Source organism: Colias eurytheme, chromosome 10, assembly GCF_061535395.1.
Source record: "Colias eurytheme isolate Ceu_HAF_F1 chromosome 10, ilColEury1 Martin Lab GWU primary, whole genome shotgun sequence".
Classification (NCBI taxonomy): domain Eukaryota; kingdom Metazoa; phylum Arthropoda; class Insecta; order Lepidoptera; family Pieridae; genus Colias; species Colias eurytheme.
In genome coordinates, this window is record NC_142989.1 from 5913295 (window position 1) to 5935050 (window position 21756).

A 21756-nucleotide genomic window follows, 5' to 3' on the forward strand; every position below is an offset into this window, starting at 1 on the left:
ACTCATTTATGTCGTCTGACTTTCTAATTACCTAGAATTATGTTAAAAATAATGAAACATCTGCAAAGGGTATTATTTTTATGCTCTTTAATTAAACACATAATAATTCAATATATTTTACCATTAACAACAATTGCAATATATTGCCCTCCGCTCAACAATAAGACCTACCTACCAATATTTACAATCATAATTAAGAATAAACTGTCAACACACCGTATTTTTTATATATTATGTACTAGAAACTTCTAGAATAATTCCATGTACTCACCAGACCTTCTTGTAGGAACTCCTCAATAGCATTAGTGACACCATGCTCATCACCTGTCCAGAACACATACTCTGCCATATCCAAGGGCGAATACTGAACCCCGGAGTACGAAGCGTAGTGATCCATCTATTTCATAAAATAATGAGAACGTTTATCAATTTTTATGAATAAAGTAAATTTATCTTGGATTCCCCTTCTGATGCTCGGGTGCGTTTCTCATTTATTCCATTGATGGATTTTCTTTAATATTTTTAGGCACCGTTAAGAAAATCAATCAGCCTTTTTTTATTGCGCGTGCCGAGACTTTAATTTAGACATGATTTGTAAAATATAAAATAAGTTGTAAAATATCAATTAGACCTTTATAAAATAATGGTTCCTAGCTTATTGAATAATTTTGAAGGATTGGCCCTATGACCCGATTAATGAACACCGTACACGGTTATATTTGTGAGCTTGTTTTAAATGTGAAAATGAATACTGTACACAGTTTCAAATATGATTTAACATCAACAAGGGCGCGCGTGTAAAGGTTTCCAGAGTTTCAGTGCCTATAAAATACTCGTACATCATATTATGTTGAAAAAATGTAAAAAATACCTTTTAAAATTTAAGTTTTAGAACGTATAACAAAAGCCAATATAAAACTGTGAACACTATTGTCAATAACACGCATCAAGCTGTAACGTGGGTACAGGTTTTATGAGCCCCTTAGTGCTTGCGTCTGTCTCTCGTAAAACAACTTAACGACCTCATTATGTACTTGGAAAAATAGCTTAAATCTATTGTTAGAGTGATACATTCTTGATTATTCTTTTTACGGAATATTTTTTCACAATCTGATTTGATCTTTTTTCATATAATTAACAAATAATCTTATAAAAAGATTGATAACCGAACCTAAGAACCCTACTTCAGTTAACTATAGTATGTTTCAATATTAAATCTAAATAATATTTCATAAAATGAATAATTTTTTATCTACTCAAAATTACCAATAACTGGTGCCTTAATGAAAGTTATCATTCTATAGCTTTTGTACGTGTTTAAATTGATAATATCCTAAGATCTTATCAGCCTTGCTACGATAACCGAGACTAATATTGATTTAACAAATTACTATGAACGATCTGGTAGTTAAACCTTCTCACCTCGCTTTTATAATAATAATAAAGGCGCTCGAGAAATATTCGGAGACATATTTTTATACAAGCACAACTCATCATTATCTATGAAAGTCGTCTTAGTTACACAACTTAATTCAAGATGGGCTGAACGGATTTTAATGATATTTGGTTAGTTGGATTCGTTTCCTCTGTCGCAATGCTAGTTAGGTAGTTACCATACCTACTCCTCCGAAACGGTTGGACCGATTCTTATGAAATTTTGTCTGAGAATCGGCAAACATCTATTTTTCACACCCCTTAGTGATAAGAGTATGGCAGAACAACGTTTGCCGAAACAGTAGTTTTATATAAATGTGTGGTTTTACTTACATTATTCTTAATTTCCTTGTTGATATCGGCGTTGAAAGCTCGTCGGACCGCTGTGTGGCCGTTTGGAGGGTTGGACTGTTGGGTGGCAGATCCTGGTTGAATCAGACGGGCCGCTCCGTGGAATACCTATTACATAATGAAGAAAATTTTAGAATACGCAACGTAGCCCCTTAATTATTTTAAAGTGATAACTCCTCTATTGAAATGATACACATATAGTTATGTATGTTATTTTATTTTATAATGCGGATTTGTCTGTGGTGATAGATGTGTTCATAATAAATGGTGTAATTACACGTTCAAATAAATTAAGTTATTGTGACCACCGGTTCTTAACATTCGTTTAAGCATTCGTTATAAAGTTTAAAACGAAAAATATAATATCTAACATCTCAAAAAGCTTTTTGTTTGTCCAACGAAAATACCTAGTACATATTTATTATCATAACTGCTATTTATAATTATTGAAGTGAAACTTCTTTATCGGGGTTGGAAAAAAATTTAGTGTAACATTTTTTCGTTACGCGTGACATTTTTCCGTTACACGCCATCTTTTTCTTATCCCTACCACGCGTGATTCGACGTATTTCTGTAAAGTTAATAAAGTAAATTATTTTTTGAAAAATAAGGTCATAAAGAAGTTTCACTTCTTACGTGTGTACACTATAGTACACGCACACATTTTTTTACATTAATATTTTTTTTCTTTAAATAAAAAAACATATACCTTCGCATTATATTTTCACTTAGAAATTATTTCCGCAGCTTCCTCTACTAACTGCGTTGAAGAAAATGCGAAAAGATAAATGAGCAAGATTAGTTTTAAACTTTTAGCTACAACCCAGGAGTAAAGGTTTAATATTCAATTCTTTTAGCTGTTTAATAAGATTATCTTAGATACGTACTTGGTAGTATATTTGTCCTCAATGGACTCCTAAACCACTTAACCGATTATAATAAAATTCGCACACCATGTGCAGTTCGATCCAACTTGAGAGATAGGATAGTTTAAACATGTAGGTACCACGGGCGAAGCCGGGGCGGACCGCTAGTATATAATATATAGTTGAAGTATATTTTTGAACAAAGAAACAATTATACATATTATATTATGGTTAAATTTAACAAAAAATATTAATATAAATTTAATGCATAACATTCCTAACATTTACTAATCACAAAGAAAAATGATTTCTTAATAACCACCTTGATAACCACGAACTAACCTTGACAGAATTTTTTTTTCACACATTCGAATAAAATGAAAAATTCGAATACGTGTAAATTCACACAATAGGGTATTCCAGTAAACGAGTTATTACAATGACCGTTTGATAAAGTAACAAATGAATTACACATAACTTGTTCAATTAACCTTATTGCCTTTGAAAACTACATTCATTCATTGTAAATATCACAAGAAATTATCTGGATATTAACCATTTTTTTTTGTTAGTGGTTACAAAAAAATTGTTAGGAGTAGTAGGTACCTATCAGTAGATACGTAAAAAATGATAAGTAAAAAATGTAAGGAAAATTTTCTCTTCCTTATGTGAACATTGCAAATGCTTACAATTTAAATTTTGATTTAAAGAAGCAAATGCTTACAATTTAAATTTTGATTTAAAGAAATATTATTTAAATAAATAAGTATATTTGAGTAAAAAGTAAAGTTCTTAAGTCATTTAAACTGAAACTAAACAAGACAACAGAAACTCTAAAGAATAAACGAAACATATTCAGAAGAACAAGACTGTTTAACATACACGTGCCGATATTGGGAAGTTTTTCAGCGTCTGATCAATACTTGGACGTCACTAACTCGCAGACGTTTCTCGCGACGCGAGAGCAAATTAAATAACGATAAAATTTAATAATGTATTTTTTGAAATTTATTTAAATGTTATAGAAGAGTAACATTTTGTTCATGATTAAAATGATTAAAATGATTAATAAGCGATATGTATCAAGTTAAGTAACTTTAACTTACAATAAAAGTTTGTAAAGAGTCGAAACAGGGAATATGTAGGTTGGTACGATCAATTCTATAGAAGCATGTCATATACTAAAGGTAAGTTTTAAGAAACAGCCATTAAAGCAATTTGAGGTTCTTTTATACGAATAACCTTAATAATTCATTCTTGGAATCAATTGATAAGTCACGTGTACGATGTAGGTATGTAGGTAATATGAAGAAATTGTTGTGTGTGTGTTTCGTAGAACTATTCACAAAAAAGTTTTTGAACAAGTGACATCAAAGAACTCGTTTTAAACACTTTTAAATTAAATATATCTATGTAATACAAAATATACAACATCTCAACATGATTACAGCATAGGTGCAATGTTCATCTACCTACATATTATTATCATAGAGAATATCATTAAGTTACCTACGTAAGTGCATACATAAATGGATGATGTTATTGACATGTTTGAGAAATAGCATGATTACAGTAGCTGATAGCAATTCAAACTGATTATTTGATACAAAGTAATTTTCCAGCGCAGATTCAAGACTGAATTTAAACTTAATTACGGAAATTATGTCAATAACATAACATTGAGTAAAAAATAAATCTCTTGAAAAGCACCTTTTACTCTGCATTTGAAAAGTAGAATCTACACTGAACTATAACACTTTAAATAGAAAAGCACCTACTCTTAATATAATTATATATAGTAGTATATATAGTAGACATTAATTACATATAAGTTTCTTTTTTTATTGTAGACGTGAAAAATTTATCGTATATTACATTAAGGTAATATGCATAATTCGCCGAAATCAAACGTAATAACTGAATACAACATAGTGTGTACTACCAGCATACGGAATTCTATTAATTAACTAAACAAACAACGCTTGTAACTAATGAACACACACAAATCTGAGAACACTCTGAGTGCACGTTTAATTGGATTAACAATATATAAAATACAACACACTGAACTATAAATAAAGTGTTGTAATTGCTAGTGAGTAATTTAAACTCATTATCGGGTATAATAATTCTATGTCTATAATTAAAGTAGAAAAGGAAATCCCTTTCATAATTGTTCTACCTATTATTGCAACCGTCCGCAAAGCAATTACTTACCTTGCAAAATGAGTACTTGGGTAACGTTGTGGCTTATGACCTGTACCCGCATACTGTACCCGCACCCGCAGAAGCTTGTGTTCTAGCAGTGGGAACATAATATATGGGCTGATCATGATGATGATGAAGATCAGTAGTAGAAACTTACCTTAGTAGTTTGTTCATCACTGGGCGCAGTGGTGGAGGCTCCTTCAATAACGCTAACATGGGATCCATCCTGGACCACGGTCTGATGCACGCCCTTGGAAGGAACATCCACCTGCGTCTCCGAGTGGACCCGAGGCTTCTCATTGTCCACTGCGTCCGCTGATGCGTGTTGTTCTAGACGAGAGACCAATTCCCCGTTCGTTTGTACTGTATCTATGGATGAGGAGTTGGTCTTGATTCTTTATCCACTTTTGCTAACTTTTATTTCGATTTTTATTATAAAAACTACAACCGTGACGAGAAATTGGTCCTTACCAATTTATTGGAAGTGAACTCACAAGGATATACGTCACTCCTCAGATCATTATTAAGTAGGTACTACGCAAAACTTCTGATGTTTAATCAAGTGTCATAAAATTTTAATAGCTTATCGACTTAACCTTCTGTGTCTTATATGATATTAACTCTCTTAACTTCCACGTTTTCACAAAAGTTTAATTTTACGCTTTCCATCTAGGTACATAAAATTTAATATTCGTACAAAATTTTATTGTTTCATCACTGTGGACTGTTCATATTTGACGAGAGCCAACTTTAAAAAACTTAAAATTTTCAAAGGACAGTTCAATTCGACAAACCAACACTGATGGTTTTAGAAAGGAAAAACCGATCTGCATTGCGTATGAAGCAAAAAGTCATCCTTTTAATTCTCCAGTGTTAATTTAACTTTCATGATTTTTGTCGTTCACGAGTTGGACTGCACCAAGAGAGTGAACTTGATTCTCATATTATATACACTATTATATGTATATAACTTTGTAAATAATCACTAAAATTACACTTACCAAGTCTATGATATTCGATATGTTCGCTTTTAAGCTCCGGATTCTCCTTGTTTATCTCTTCTGAAAAATAATAAAGTATTAATATCTAAATTTTAATCCATTCCTCAACAGAATATAATATTATGTTCTAGAAAAAGTTCTAAATGTATTGTGAAATCTGTATGAATCAATTTTCAACATTTTTTTCCCAAAATAGAATTTTTTTTTTACATTACATATATTGAACGGATATAATATATTCGGCTACAGATATATTAATTTGTTGGGATAGTCTAAAAATATACATTATAAAAAATACCTGTTACTCGATAATTGTTATGTGAAAATATGGAAAAAATTGTTTCCATTAATAAAGGCGTATCTATCATTATCTAATAGGACCGTTTACGATCGATTGACAATTAAGAAAAAGTTGATAAAGTTTTTTTCTAGTAACTACATCCAAATTTATTGATATCAATTGAAATCCACATTTAGTTTAAGTATATAATATTATTATATCGATGTAAATGTAATGAATAGGTAGAATCTTTAACCAATTATTCATTTACTAAGCTTGACGGATCACAATTAATATTCCAATTAAATGCTCATGTAAACATTTTGTTAGTTTATCAAAGTTTTGATTTCCCAGAGGGGATCTACCATTAATTTACTTATTTATGCCTTTTCAAAGTGTTCAAAAGGTTGTAAACAACATTCATCAAACAGGATATGGGCTTCTCTTTACGAGAAAAGTCAGCTCACGTTCGTGGCAAATAATTTAATTTCCTTCTGTCTTTTTAAGCGTCACATAGGGACCGTTCCATGCCATGTAACAAGATTTCTTAGAACATCCCTGATCGATACTATTTACAATAATTTATACGCGACATATTTATCTTTCTTTAAGTAAAAACGAATTGCAAATACTTAACATTATTCATTTTATTCATCGATATAGAATAAGTATTTTAAATTATGAAAGACTAGAAAGTCCTATAAGTATCTATTGCATAAAGCGAAGTCGTTTACACGCACGTCGTTTTATGATTAAGTACATAATATGTACTACTATGATTCAACTGAATGTGTTCTACATAATTATATCTAAAACGTTAACATGTTTTTCGTTTAAGAAAAAATGAGGCCAAGGAAGACTACCTACGAAGAAGTGTGACGTTATTATAACAAAGTATATAAATATATTATGTATAGTTCCTCGTGTAACGTGGCAATATGATATCACGTCAATGCTTATTTTGATTTGTTTGTATTGTGTGTTATACGAATTGCTATTCGTTATTCTATTTATGGCTTCTATATCTATTTTTATTCTATCTCTAAAGCTACGATTGTTATAAAAATATATCGTTTTATTTGTATTGTAATAAAAACATTTAACGATTCATGAATCGTTAAATGTTTTTATTCAAACAAATGAAGAATGAGTTTCAGTTATGAGTACAAAAACATGCCAGTTACGAAAACGTGCTTATAAGTTAATATCAAAGTTTGATGGAAATAGACACGTTTTTGTAACATCAAGGAATATTGGAAGCTCGACAAAAGCGAATTTCATGGATCAATAGTTATGTCGTTTTTATCATCATAAGGCTATAAAACTGCTGATAGATAAAGCTTTATCGGCTAAACTAATACCAACGAACCGGGTCATGACTCAGATTATTTAATAGTTACCCAAAAATGATATGTTCATTACTTTAATTAAATATTATCCTTCTCTAATAATATAGGGATTCAGATAATCCCCTGTACTAGTGTACTTTAATGAGAACCATTTTCAAAATATCCTCTCTAAGATGCTTAAAATCCTTTAATCTTTGTGTAATATATTTAAAGTTATAATAAAATTTAAGCTCCTTTTCTATTTTTTTATTCTATTTTGCATAATATGGACATCAAACATGCTATAAGTCCGGTGGATAACAAAATATAGTATGACATTGAAATCTTAAACTTTATAATGCCCGTGCTATAATAAAACTGCACTAACTTTCATATTAAAACATAGGAGCATCATAAAAATAATGGGTTTAGCTTCGTGTGGGACGCCTTACGACCCGTTAGCAATTAAGTATATACTTGTATTCGTCATAATGATTCAATATTAAATTAAATTAAACGACAAACATTAAATTGAGAAACAAAAAACCGCTTGACTTTTAATCCGCAAAAGGATTTTACTCAGACCAACAAAAATTAACAATAAATTGCGAATGAAACTTTTGTCAATCTTTTTTCTGCGGAATTTAATGAATTCATTACTCAAACTTAGAACACGGAAAGTATAGAGTAAAAGTTTATTAATTTTGTTCAAATATATAATTAATGTGTACTTTTCCATCCGTATAATTGGGTATAAACGGATGGAAAAGTACACACACACGTGGAATTTCTTTAGAATATTACTTATTTATATTATAACTAGCGGTCCGCTCCGGCTTCGCCCGTGGTACATATGAAAAATAGATGTTGGCCGATTCTCAGACTTACCCGATATGCACAGAAAATTTCATGAGAATCGGTCCACCCGTTTCGGAGGAGTATGCAGACTAACATTGTGACACGAGAATTTTATATATATATAAAGATAAAGATTTATAATATCCGTATGAATTTTATTTGATATGTACTTTATCATATTTTTTAAATAAATGATGTATAACTCACCTATTTTAAGCTTTTCCAATTGCTCCACAGGAACATCCTAAAACACAATAATTCGATTCAATTGAAATATTAAATAACAAACTTATATTAACATCACTCAGATGTATCTAAGTATAATTAAGTAAACGTATATTATGTCTCAGTCAATTAAGCATTTAATTGCCCATTCATACAGCCTAATGACCATTTTTATAACCTGACTGACTTAAACTATTCATACAGTAAACTTGGAACAAAAAATGCTGTTCGTCATTCTGCACAAGTTTTCCATCGACATTTTCATTTAAATTTAAATTGCTCGAGTCAGTCATGGCTAAATTTACAATATTCCTGTAAATGTTGGTTGTTTTAGCTAATATAAAAGAATTTACACTAATTATTGAACAGGATAGTAATAAGTACTTGTTCAAGGATCTATTTATTAATTGATTCCATAACAAGTATTTTCATTGATAACTTATTAAAAAGTATAAAATGATCTATCGTTACTTACGGACTTGTCGTCTTTCATATCTGCAACAAAGAAATATATGTTAGTGAAAATTATATATTATATTCTGGCCGTTAGCTAAGAATAATCTTCCTTGGCTGTTCATGATTAATTACATGTAATAAATAATAGAGATTCTTTAGTAGTTTGGGTGCCTAAGTAAGTACTTTTATTCAAAACATGTTTAAAAGGACGTGATATCCATAACTAAAACTTTCATAAGTCCGAGGACTGAGCTAATACGATTGAATATTTTTAGAGAAACCTAATAATAATTTACGGTGACTACGTTATATTTAGAAACTTAGGTACATAACACGACATTGAATACGCAACTGAATTCCCAAAATAACCATTAACAACACAGCGTTCTATTTTTACCTTTCATATAAATCAAAAAACACATAATAGAAGACTCTTTTCATCCCCCATTTCCCGTCACTATAGAATATAGATTCACCATTTTGCTTTACAAATCTACACCCACGCTTCAAACATTAATCAATCATTTAAAAACGAGGTTGTTTACCTCTCAGGGAATATTGTAATGGTCACAGCGTATCATTAGAGCCGGGAAAATTTAGGTTTTTGCTTTAATTATGTAAACAGAATTTATAGTATTTCATGTACTAAATATAAACGAATCTTTATATTAACTTTTTGCGCCAGAATTTCATTAATCAAGGTGTTGCTATAATGGACATAATAAAGGCTCAGTTTCTAATACTTACTCGGAACTTAATATTTTCTATTGTATTATTTTTGTTATATTTACTCTAATCTTAAGAAAAATACTTTGTTTATGTTACCAAAAATGTAGAAGTATTTATTTAATTATTGTTTTATTTGATAGATATAATATTTTGCGCTAAACATATCAATACATAAATAAACTAAATGTATTTGCAGAATCACAGTCATAAAATCTATTGGACAGTAGGTATTAGTGGTATAACCTAGTTGATTTCAACAGCTTACGCAACTAATCTCTTGACTTTCAAAAGTTTTCGCTCCGAACATTACACAAACTTTCATATTAATAAGATTTATAGTTAAATAGTTATACGCAATAATAAAGGAACAGCTTACATGAATTTCTCGAATGTAATGTAAAATGAACGAATCAATCAATCAATTAAATACATGACAATCTTCAGGGGCGAAATTGGGTCGGGCGGTAGTCGTTAATGAAGAACGATAGTAAATTAATAATATTATGTATAGCTGCCTTAATTACTTATGCTAATAGAAGCATTTTATGTTTAACGTCCATTACGTTTTTCATAGAATTCTAACCAATTACCAAAAAATGATGTAGTTTGTGAAAGTTCTCTTTCATTTAATCGCTTAAGCTTTCTTCACTTAGTCGCCTTTATTCAGGGTTTGTGCCTTCTTTTTTTCACAATATTAAAATACCTATGTTTAAACAGACATTCCAGTCCATGCAAATATAAACTTATAGGCAAATAGACCTATCTATTAGACTCTTTGTATGGAATAAAAATATTTATTTTTGTACGTTAAAATAAGGTGTTGCAATCTGAAATAAATATTTCACTGCATACTCGTGTCAACATATCAAATATTCACAGAAGCACAGTACAAGCCGTGATGCTCATAAATCCAAAACATGTTAAGCTCGTTTATTTTGTATTCTGTGGCTCATGCAAGGTCAATGCCACCGCATATTTTATTCAGCTTTACAAAACATAGCACCTTTATACGAATTAATCCATCAGTCCTCGGAATCACAGACACAATAGAAAATCTATTGTGTCGCGCCCCGATCGGGCCTTACGGTGGTCAATGGGTTAAAAGCTATTATTTTTATGTTTAGAGTAGAAGTAGGGTTAAAGTTAGTGATGGCAAACATTTTATCTTACTGTCTGACTTCTAATCTCTACTTGACTCTACTTTGACTAGTAATTTACTACTACTAGTAGTTTTTACAGTTTAACTTTAAAATTTAAAATCTTCTGGTGGCATTTAATTATATGAGTATTTAATTCCGTGCTAAATGTTTATTTCAAGACATATAATATAGATTTATTTCAAATCCACCTGTAGTATTTAATCTTATACAGATATTGAAACTATCCAATATGTAAAAACTAAATATTGTAAGTATTGTACAATGTATCACATTCACGTGCATTATTCTAAATGCAAAAGCAATACAATGAAAGTACATTTCATAAAAAATCCTCAATGAATAGAACAACAACCCAAGAGCTGGCACAGTTTAATCATTAAAGTTAAATCAGAGTTACAGCTTGTTCGCAGTTCGTTAATTAAAACAAGAGTTTATTTAAAAAACAGCTATAAAAGATCTGAACTATTGTTTAAAACTATTCAATAAATACATTAAAAGCATTTTTAAAGCTTTTAGGGGCCGATAAAAACACAATAACTAAACAATACTATAGGTATTAAATAATATAAATTAATTATTACAATAATTGTCAGTACAAAAAGGAATTTAATTTAAATATACGTAATAATATACGTTAAGATGAATATTCAGTATTTAGAATTCTACTCGCCTGGAATCTCTAGATAAATGGGTGTTTAATTAATCAGCATGAATTTAACTGTTATGTTTGCTCATGGACGTACGAATGAATAGCGGAGATGAGACTACATTAAAGTATTTTTGTTTTACGAGAATAATATCTATTCTCGTATGGTAAACGAATTAAGAGAAAATGTTGTGTCAGGTAATTATTTTTTATATATTAAGTCGTACTATTATTATAAAAGTGGCAGTTTGTGAGGATAGATGTTTGTTAAGCTTTCACGAAAAATCTACTGGATTTGAATGAAACTTAGTTATATCGGTTATACATCAGAATAACGCATGAGCTATAGAAGTACTCTATATACCCATGGTTTCGCAGGACAGCTAGTAAATTCGAAAGTTATGTAATTTGAAGTTAGCAACATCTATCTAATTTATACCGAGTCTTTAAGTATTAACTTGTGATTGATTTTGAGAAACCGTAATCAAAAGACTGAAGAGGGTATTATATTACAAAGTTAATTAACTTGATGTGTTAATCGACTTACGTAATAGCGGATAACTCCGTAAACGTATACTACGGATATACTAAACTTAATTAACAAGTATATTTATAAATATAATATAATGGCTTGTTGGTATCTAAACCACAGATATTATATTGTAGTTATAAAATTAAACACCACAAAATAAATACGCTTATCTGTTATGAATACTTTCGAATATTGAAAAAAGAAGAAATATCAATAAGTCACTTTTATTCAAAAAATAATAAACATATTCTAGACATAATTCGCATATCGTTAAACAGATATAGCTGGAATGAAATTTGATAAAGATGTTATCTTCAAAATGGTTTGCATCAGAGACAAGATTGAAAAATTTAAAATTGCCACACTTTTTAAGTAGCTTTATAAATGTAAAACTATTCATTGTGATTATTTTTTAAAATAAAAGTAAAAAGTTTAATTCATACGAAATAAGCTTTGTTTTCTCGTAGCCTAAATTACTGTATATTCAATAGCCCTAGTCATAAAATTACGAAGAAAAGAAAGGGTGAACACATTTTATAGCACGTTGTAGTAACACCCATTAAAGCGAACCGTTTTTAAATGACCCAGACAATATCGTCCTCCTATAGTGCACTTAACGTTCGAGTATGAGAAGAAATTTATGCCTAGAGGAAAAACGCATTATTTTCCTCTACTTATAGGTACAATGTGTCGCTTAATATGTCAGTTTAGGTCCATACCATTATATACTTCTTATATCATTATCATCATCAGCGCATATATTATGTTCCCACTGCTGGGACATGTCAAATGGGCCTACTTGTATATATCTGCATGTAAATACCATTTAAGTAAATGAACTGCAATTCCTTACTATCTAGTATATATCCTCTATTAACACGCATTTCATATGTGTCTGAAATGAAACGGCAATTTAGTCAGAGATGTATGAAATTGCTGTTAGCTAGTTCTAGTTGCAATATTGCATTAAAGATGAACGAGCATTTGCTTCAGGAAATATCATCAGGGTATAAAATAGGTATGCTTTTAAGAGTATTTCAAGATGCCTACGAATCGAGTAAGTAAAGTAAACGAGTATTTTAAGCATTTTTAAGTTTCATTACAATCTGATATCGATCCTAGTATCTTATAATATATTCACTAACACCAAATTAAACTCAAAGAACCATATTGTTTCCAAAATGTTATTCGCTTTCTGGTCATTGTTCTGAATTTGAGAACATAACGTATTTTAATGCAAAGTCATGGCTTTATAAGCTTGAATGAACGCGTGAAGTAGGTACCAACACAATTTCCTTATGTTGGCACATCTTTCGCTATATATCTTTAACAAAGCCACTGCAGCGACAAGAATAATGGTTAAGGAAAGGATGGACGGTTCTTAGCGTTATAAAGTATTACTAACCTGTCCTTGCTTCATCGCCTTTATCGCCATTAAGTTCCTCTTAAGAGTAAGTCCGTTGTTTGGAAATTAAACATCAACAACTAAGCAGTAACTAAAGCAAAGAGTCACCATGAACAATGTTACTTCTTACTGGTAATAGATTTTCAATCTTCTATAAGTAATTCTAAAACATCTTATACAAATGTATGTTAAAGTCACGTAGCCCCGCAGGTTTAAACCAGTTTCGTTTACGCACAACGATATAAAATAAAGTCCGTAATTATCAAAAATAAATTTCAACATAACGTTGAAACTGTGAGACACACTTTCAAGACATTGAATGTTCTTTTGAAGCTAATTAAACATTTCAAAGGGATGAAACATCCAAGTGAAGCCACATTACAATCATCGAACCGAAAGTCTTCAAAACACGTGCTCTTAAAACGAGACTTAATAAATCTGACGAAAAGGGTATAAAAATAATTCTGTTTTAGCGCTGGGATTATGGAAGCACGTTTCCACCGAGTGAAATCCCGTTGCACACGTGCTTGTAAATTGCCTTTCGCTAAGCCGACAGACGCGTTTGGGAAATAGCGAGCGGGTATATTGGGATTGACAAGCGAGGATAAGTCGATAACTCGATAGCGATACGTCAAAACATTCCTTCGAAATGGTAGCGAAATACTGTGGAAATACTCTATAAAAACTAGATCACAAAATCGTATCTAAATCACGAAATAATATACTATTAGGTAATACGAAATTGTCGAGATACTCGTACATAATACATGATAGTTCTAATTCTGTCTCCAGGCTCAGTAATAAATAATCTGTAATTACACCACATTTACGCGCCTTTGTACGAGACCTGAATTCCAAGAGACTAGACCGTTAATTAGTCTACATAATTGTAGAGGATCCTATATTTTGAATGTTTAAACGTGCCTCCGTTTTCTACAAAAACATTTTGAAGTAATTACAATGTGATCATTCCTTAAACAATGTACTTTACTATGTAAATATAATTTCCACGGCATAATTAATCGATTTTATCGGGACCTCGAAATTCTAATCAAAACTTAAGTCCACGAATTGCTGTTTAAATTTAAAAAAACAAGTAATAATTTTTATTTTCATTCTAAATAATTATTCATCGATGTTTAAATAAAATATAAATTTAGGTAATTAATATTCTATACTCTGTTAACAGGTATTAGAAGGGTATTAGTTAAGCTCACGATATTCTTACATTGTCGTACATTACAAACAGAAGAAAATATAAACCATGCAAATCTAGTCACTTTCTGTTTTTTGAAAACTAGGAAGTAAGTTCGTTCTATTTTCCTGTTTTTTACCTTTTTATGTAAATTACATTCGCTGTTTGAATAAAATAATTAACTGTTATTGGTCACACTGTGAGTACTGTAAGTAGGTACATGGAACAAAGTCAATCACAAATTTTTTCGTAATTGCGAAATTTATCAGAACAGTGTATCAGTAATGAAGTGATATAGTTAATATCTTGTAAACATATTTTAAAATAAATTGAAGGAAAGTATGCTGCCTATGCTATGTTCTACATAATATATAAGAGGAATCTAGTTACTAACACAGAGCTAACACGAGTAGGAGACAATGCCAAAGCATCCTTTTACAACCTTACCAAAGGAATATTGCGGCTTTAGACATAACTTTAGCTTCTAGATATAATACGGTGGAATGCAGGATTTAAATTTAAAAATGTTCCTATAAAAAGTAATAAATTGTTAAGATTAAAATATGTATTATGTTTCCCTCAATCTCTGCCGTTTAAATAATACTTTTCTAAAATCAAATTGAACAAAGAAAACAATAACTTTAGATACAATTAGATTTACTTGCAAAAGTGCATTCACTGCGTTCATGAAACTCGAGAAATTCCTTTTCCACACATTAAAATATATCAGCGAATGTTCTCGGAACAATTTGAGACTGAATAATTCGATTCTCTCCGCGCACTTATCGAATTTAATGCCAATGTTGCCACCGAGCGAATATAAAATGAATGTATAAAACAGAAGTTGAGTCGTAAATAAAGGAAAAAAATCTGTGACGTACGGTGTGTACGGTGAGCCATGTGGAATAGATATACATTTATGACTTGAATATGTATTTTAGTTAATAAATTCCGAGCATTCTATCTAAGTTCTTATAATTTTGAACCACTAGTACTGTATTAATTTAAATATTTTTAATTTTTTTCGTGTTCTCTTCCTAGTGAAGACTAAGACAAAACGGTATGATAGAGCTCAGAAACAAACATATTGTGTGAGTATCTGCCCCATACGCTGTGTTATAACATAGAAATTTAATTGAGTGTAAAATCTACTCGATTTTCAAACTAAAACATTGTGTAATATTTCTAGAGAGTACTTAACACACTCAATAGAACTGAGAGCGTTATGATGAAAGGGTAAAAAGATTGCTTCTTGCACTGTTTAATAACTGCCGTCCTCGGAGTTAACAGAGCATTTCAAAGACTCAAGTGACCTAAGCTTTTGTTATAATGTAACTCGCCACCAGTCCGAACGAAATACCGCTTTAAATGTATGTGATATAAAGGTTTCTATTGTATGCGTTACTACAAGTTATGATAAATCTTTTCAACAAAAAGCTCACCAACATTCTTACGGTACCACTTCAGATTATAAAATATAACAAAAAGACATGAAAGTCCTATCAATATAATCAAACACAAAAATAATCACCTCAATCGGTTGAAAACCCACGTAGATTTCGAGTAACGAAATAAAAAAAAACAGATGTTTGCTTTGTTTCATAATAGAGCACTTCATTATTTCAAATAGTTAAAACGTCAATCCAAAATATAGTTTCATTGTAAAAATATTCTTGAAACTTTGATATTTCAAATGTAATTTCCAGAGCACTAGCACAATTTTTATACTCTCTTTGATTTATATTTTTACGCTGAATTCATACATTTCAGGTCACTATTTTGATTTTATACAAAATAATTTATGTTCTTTCCTGTTATTTTTACTTTTATTTTCGTGTATACTGATTATAAATTCAAAACTGCGTTTGTTTCTCTGTATTTTAATGACAATAAAAATATAGGAGTAATATCGGGAGATAATCTTTTAGTCCGAGTACCATGCGAGCAAATCTTTGGTTTCTCAGATGTATTTAATATAATTTGCCGAAATGCGTTAGTAAGACCGTTTGAAATGTTATATAAAAATACCTCATATTGTATTAGAAACAGAAATAGGCTTCGAGAAAGTAGCAAAGTCGATATTATCCTGAACCGGATTCAATAAATCTCTGAAGAAATCTTCCCTTTTGCGTAGTATAAATGTAATATACCTACTCGTATACGTATTATAATACTACACATTACTCGTATATCATTGTTCGAATAAAACTTTATCTTGTACCATTACTTTGCGAAATTTATTCTTTAAAAAATAACGTACAATTATTATACTTATAAGTTTGTAAACTTTTAACTGTGTATGTGCAATGTGCATTAGGGCCAAGTGGTTATTGCATACCTATATTACTCTGATAAACTGAATGTGTTATTTTAATATTTTACAATAAACAATAGTCTTATAACCATTAAATATCGTATCGTATATAATATAATATTACAGTCTTATAACCGTTATAATTTACAAACCGAAAAGAAAAACCACTCTCTGCGGTTCGGCAGTTATATCACACGTAAATTTTATAGTATTCCGACATTTTCAAGCTTTAGAGGAAAATATTTTTATACTTTGTTTAAATTAGTAAAACTTTTCAATATAGACCGGGAGATATTGACACAAAATTTCGAGTCATTTGTAACAGTATGGCAGTTCTACAGGGGTCTTAGTACGCAATGACAAAAAGAAAAACGATGGTGTGATCGTTGGTACCGGCGGCTTAGTCGCGTGGGCGTTAGTCGAACTCGTCGGGAAAATAGCGAAGTCAAACGATTTGTAACACAAAAATTTTAGAATTTACCGATAGCCCATAAAAAAGAAGTGGGCGGTAGTGTTATGCCATACTTTTCTGGTGTGACTTACAGCCCGCCATACCGACGCAAATGTGTTGATTTAAAAAAAACAATTCAACCATTTGTACCAGGCTAACTTTTGCACAGGTAACCATCGTCGTGCAGCCATTTACGAAAATCGCCATGCCATACTTTTCGGACGATTCCAAATGAAAAAAAAATTTTTTGCAGATTTTCGGCGGTATGGCGACCATTTGGAATCGTCCGAAAAGTATGGTTATATTGTTTTTCTTTTTGTCATTGCGTACTAAAGACCCCTGTAGAACCGCCATCCTGTTACAAATGACTCGAAATTTTGTGTCAATATCTCCCGGTCTTATATGTTTAAAGACACGACGTATTGGTTGGAAGCATCAAAGGAACGTCAATTAAATTCAACAAAAACATTGCTTTTTTCAGTGAGTAATCTTTTTTGGACTTGTTGCTAATTGGTTATTGTTTTATGAGTAAGAATTTTCATTATATTTTGTTAATACATTCTATGTTTGTATTTTATACTATTGGTCCGTCCCGGCTTCTCCCGTGGTACATGCTATATAGGCTTTTCCCGAACAAAGTGAAATGTTTTCTCTCTCCATTCGAAACTTCCTTGTGCCTTAACAATAACGTTAAAACAATCAGTTGAAATGGTCGAGTTTTATGCTTAGCAACACATTTGGCAATTCATTTGTAGATAGGTTATAGAACATTATCACCAACAACAACCCTATCTATGAATTATCACTTAGTTTGAGTTCTAAAAACATAACAAAAAGTGTAGACATCAGAAGAAGTACATTTATGCGAGCTTCAAAACATGTGGGATTCAATTGCAATATAGAATCTTTTTCGCTGCAGATTAAAAATGAATTACATATCTTAATCTTAATACTATTATAAAGGCGAAAGTATGTAAGTATGGATGTTTGTTACTCTTTCACTTAAAAACTACTGAACCGATTACAATCAAATTTAACGCACATATAGAGGCTAACTTGGATTAACACATAGGATAGGTTTTATCCCGGAAATACCACGGAAACGGGAACTATGCGGGTTTTCCTTTGAAAACGCGGGCGAAGCCGCGGGCGGAAATCTAGTTATATATATAGACCAAAGTATGATAAGCCTAATTGATATTATTACAACTACAACTAACCAAAACAGGTCGTTAATAAATCTACTTATATTTCCTAATCATCCGTGTTGCTTACTCTCCTACGCAATAAAACGGGTTGAAGGGCGGAATCAATTTAGTAGAGAGTGCGAAACAACCGCCCACGCTGACAAAATCAATCGGCTTCGTAGACGGCGAATAATTTATATTTATAAAGTCCGCCTTATATTTTTTGTATTTTTCTAGATAAAGAGTTCTGTATTTGAATAGACTAGTAAATTATTTATACCTTTTTTAAAGATGACGCACGATATCCCTCTTGAGAATATAGAATAAAAGATAATACTAAAGAATAACATTGAATCAGATGAGTTTTATTGGATTTCTTTTTCCATTCGACAAAAATATTAGACATAATAATTGCCTAAATTAATGAATAAACAGTTTATATACAACTATCTACTCCACAAAAAAAAACGAAATAGGATATCATTAATGTTAAACGTTTAGTATTACATAATAAATCATTCTTTATTTCATAACATATTAATCAAAAAAATCACTACAGCGCTACATTACGTAGCTCATATCGTAGACGGTGCTACGACATCAAATAAAACGTTTCGTAGACCTCCATTTAAGGGAAATTGCGTCTCTCTTTTATATAACAAAAGATGCGATTATGTCATAAGTGATATCCGGATCGACTTAGATTACATATTAACATTTATCTCATTTAATAGCACACAATATCGCAATCTTCCAAAGTGACCTTTACTTTCGTATATTCCGCATGTATTTACTAGTTATATTTTTAATCAAAAAACATTTACTTCAGTATGCTTGGCCATCATCTATGACCTAGATTTAATTGTTTGTTTGCATATTTATTGCAACACGCTATATGCCACATAGAATATTTATATATACTGTTGTTTTATTTACTTTCTACATACTGTTATTGAAACAATCTGGCATCTTTGTAAGATACATAACGCAGCAATTTAATAATATAAGCCATAACTCTCCAAGTTATTATGAAATAAGTTTGAGATGTACGGTTGAACAAACTAATTATTGCATAAGGCTTTTGAAACGTCTAACGTGATGTTCTACGAAGTTGAAAGATTCTGATATAACTCCTATGTTGTTGAGGTAGAATTTTATTTATGCATTTAGTTACATATATGTATTTACATCATATGCAATACAGATAAAACTCGTCTACACGTTTAACAATATTAATTCTTATTTAAATAGTATATACAAAAAAAGATCGGGTTGTTATTTGCTTGATCTGAGCGCAATTCCTGGAAGAGACCGCTTCCATATGAAATATTGATTTCGGCTTTTTGGTATCGCTCAACCTATAAATTGTATAAAAATTTAGTTTATAAGCAATAATAATTATTAATAACTTTACCTTGTGCATAATAAAGAGCGTGTATCCCAAGCACACGTGTAACAATATGAAACTTCTAAGGCAAGATAGATACCAAAATCATCGCCTTACTCCGTTATGGCGTGATGGTATTGCCATAACGAGACCTTGAAATTTTACTCTCAACTCAGTTTCACTTCAAACACAAGAACAGAATAAATTGAATATAGAATAAATGCATCATATTTTACTTTATAAATATACAGTACATAAATGCTTCATTAAATTGCATAGTCACGCATCTACCAGATTGAAAACTGGCTTGAAACTGATTCATTACCATGTTTCCGTTCAATTACGCTCTCATTACTTAATTAAGAATATATAATTCTATGTAGGTATTGTTCCCAAAATGATTTATTAACTAGCTGTGCTCCGCGGTTTTACCCGAAGTGCTGTGCTCCTGTTGGCCTTAGCGAGATGATATATATGTTAGTGAACTTAGCAGATCATTTTTAGCAGATCAAAAAAAAATGTGAGTTCTTATCGCGTGCAGTTGAGTTCTACAGTTCCTGATACTTTTTAGAAATAGTTCTGGCGTTTTTACCTTAAAAAACGACATTTGAAAAAATAATCTGCCAACTTCCCGTAGCAGATCATTTTTAGCAGATCAAAAAAAAATGTGAGTTCTTATCGCGTGCAGTTGAGTTCTACAGTTCCTGATACTTTTTAGAAATACTCGCGTAAAATGAAACACTAGAAAATTTATTTATGTCATATTTCATCACGCCGTAGCATCATGCCGTAGCATCATGCCGTAGCACCATGCCGTAGCATCACGCCGTAGTATCATGCCGTAGCATCATGCCGTAGCTTCATGCCGTAGCTTCATGCCGTAGCACCACGCCGTAGCATCACGCCGTAGCATTATGCCGTAGCATCATGCCGTAGCATCATGCCGTAGCATCATGCCGTAGCATCACGCCGTAGCATCACGCTGTAACACATGCCGTAGCATTACGCCGTAGCATCACGCCGTAGCATCACAGCGTAGCATCACGCCGTAGCATCACGTCGTAGCATCACGTCGTAGCATCACGTCGTAGCATTACGTCTTAGCATCACGTTAAGCCGGGTCCAGGTCGGGTTTTTCAAATGTCGTTTGTTAAGGTAAAAACGCCAGAACTATTTCTAAAAAGTATCAGGAACTGTAGAACTCAACTGCACGCTATAAGAACTCACATTTTTTTTTGATCTGCTAAAAATGATCTGCTACGGGAAGTTGGCAGATCATTTTTTCAAATGTCGTTTTTTAAGGTAAAAACGCCAGAACTATTTCTAAAAAGTATCAGGAACTGTAGAACTCAACTGCACGCGATAAGAACTCACATTTTTTTTTGATCTGCTAAAAATGATCTGCTAAGTTCACTAACATATGATATATTGGCTATAGCATTCCTCGACGAATGGCCCATCTAACACCGAAACAATTTTTCAAATCGGACTCGTATTTACGGAGATTAGCGCGATCAAACAAACAAACTCTTCAGCTTTAATATTGATTAAGTTGATAAAGTGCGCTTTTTAATTAATTTGTTTTCAAAACACACCAGTGTGAAGAGACTTAAAATAATTATCTTAACAGTGAATTCTTTTGCTTAACAACGCCCGAATTCAACGATCGGCTGTGCAAATAAAATAATTATAAATAGACACAAAGCCGCTCTTTGTTTCGCAACGTGAAAGAAAAATATTTTA

General features: G+C 31.3%; 1 protein-coding gene across 1 annotated transcript in view; it reads right to left on the reverse strand.

The window, feature by feature from the left end:
* Window positions 1–21756, reverse strand: part of LOC149905198 (uncharacterized) — a 65850-nt gene that overhangs the window by 23408 nt on the left and 20686 nt on the right. The window contains exons 3-8 of the mRNA XM_090106287.1: window positions 9027–9046; window positions 8534–8570; window positions 5861–5920; window positions 5017–5228; window positions 1768–1893; window positions 272–397 (exon numbers count right to left, since the gene is read on the reverse strand). Coding sequence (XP_089962413.1) covers window positions 272–397; window positions 1768–1893; window positions 5017–5228; window positions 5861–5920; window positions 8534–8570; window positions 9027–9046 — 581 coding nt within the window. The remainder of the gene's footprint in view (window positions 1–271; window positions 398–1767; window positions 1894–5016; window positions 5229–5860; window positions 5921–8533; window positions 8571–9026; window positions 9047–21756) is intronic.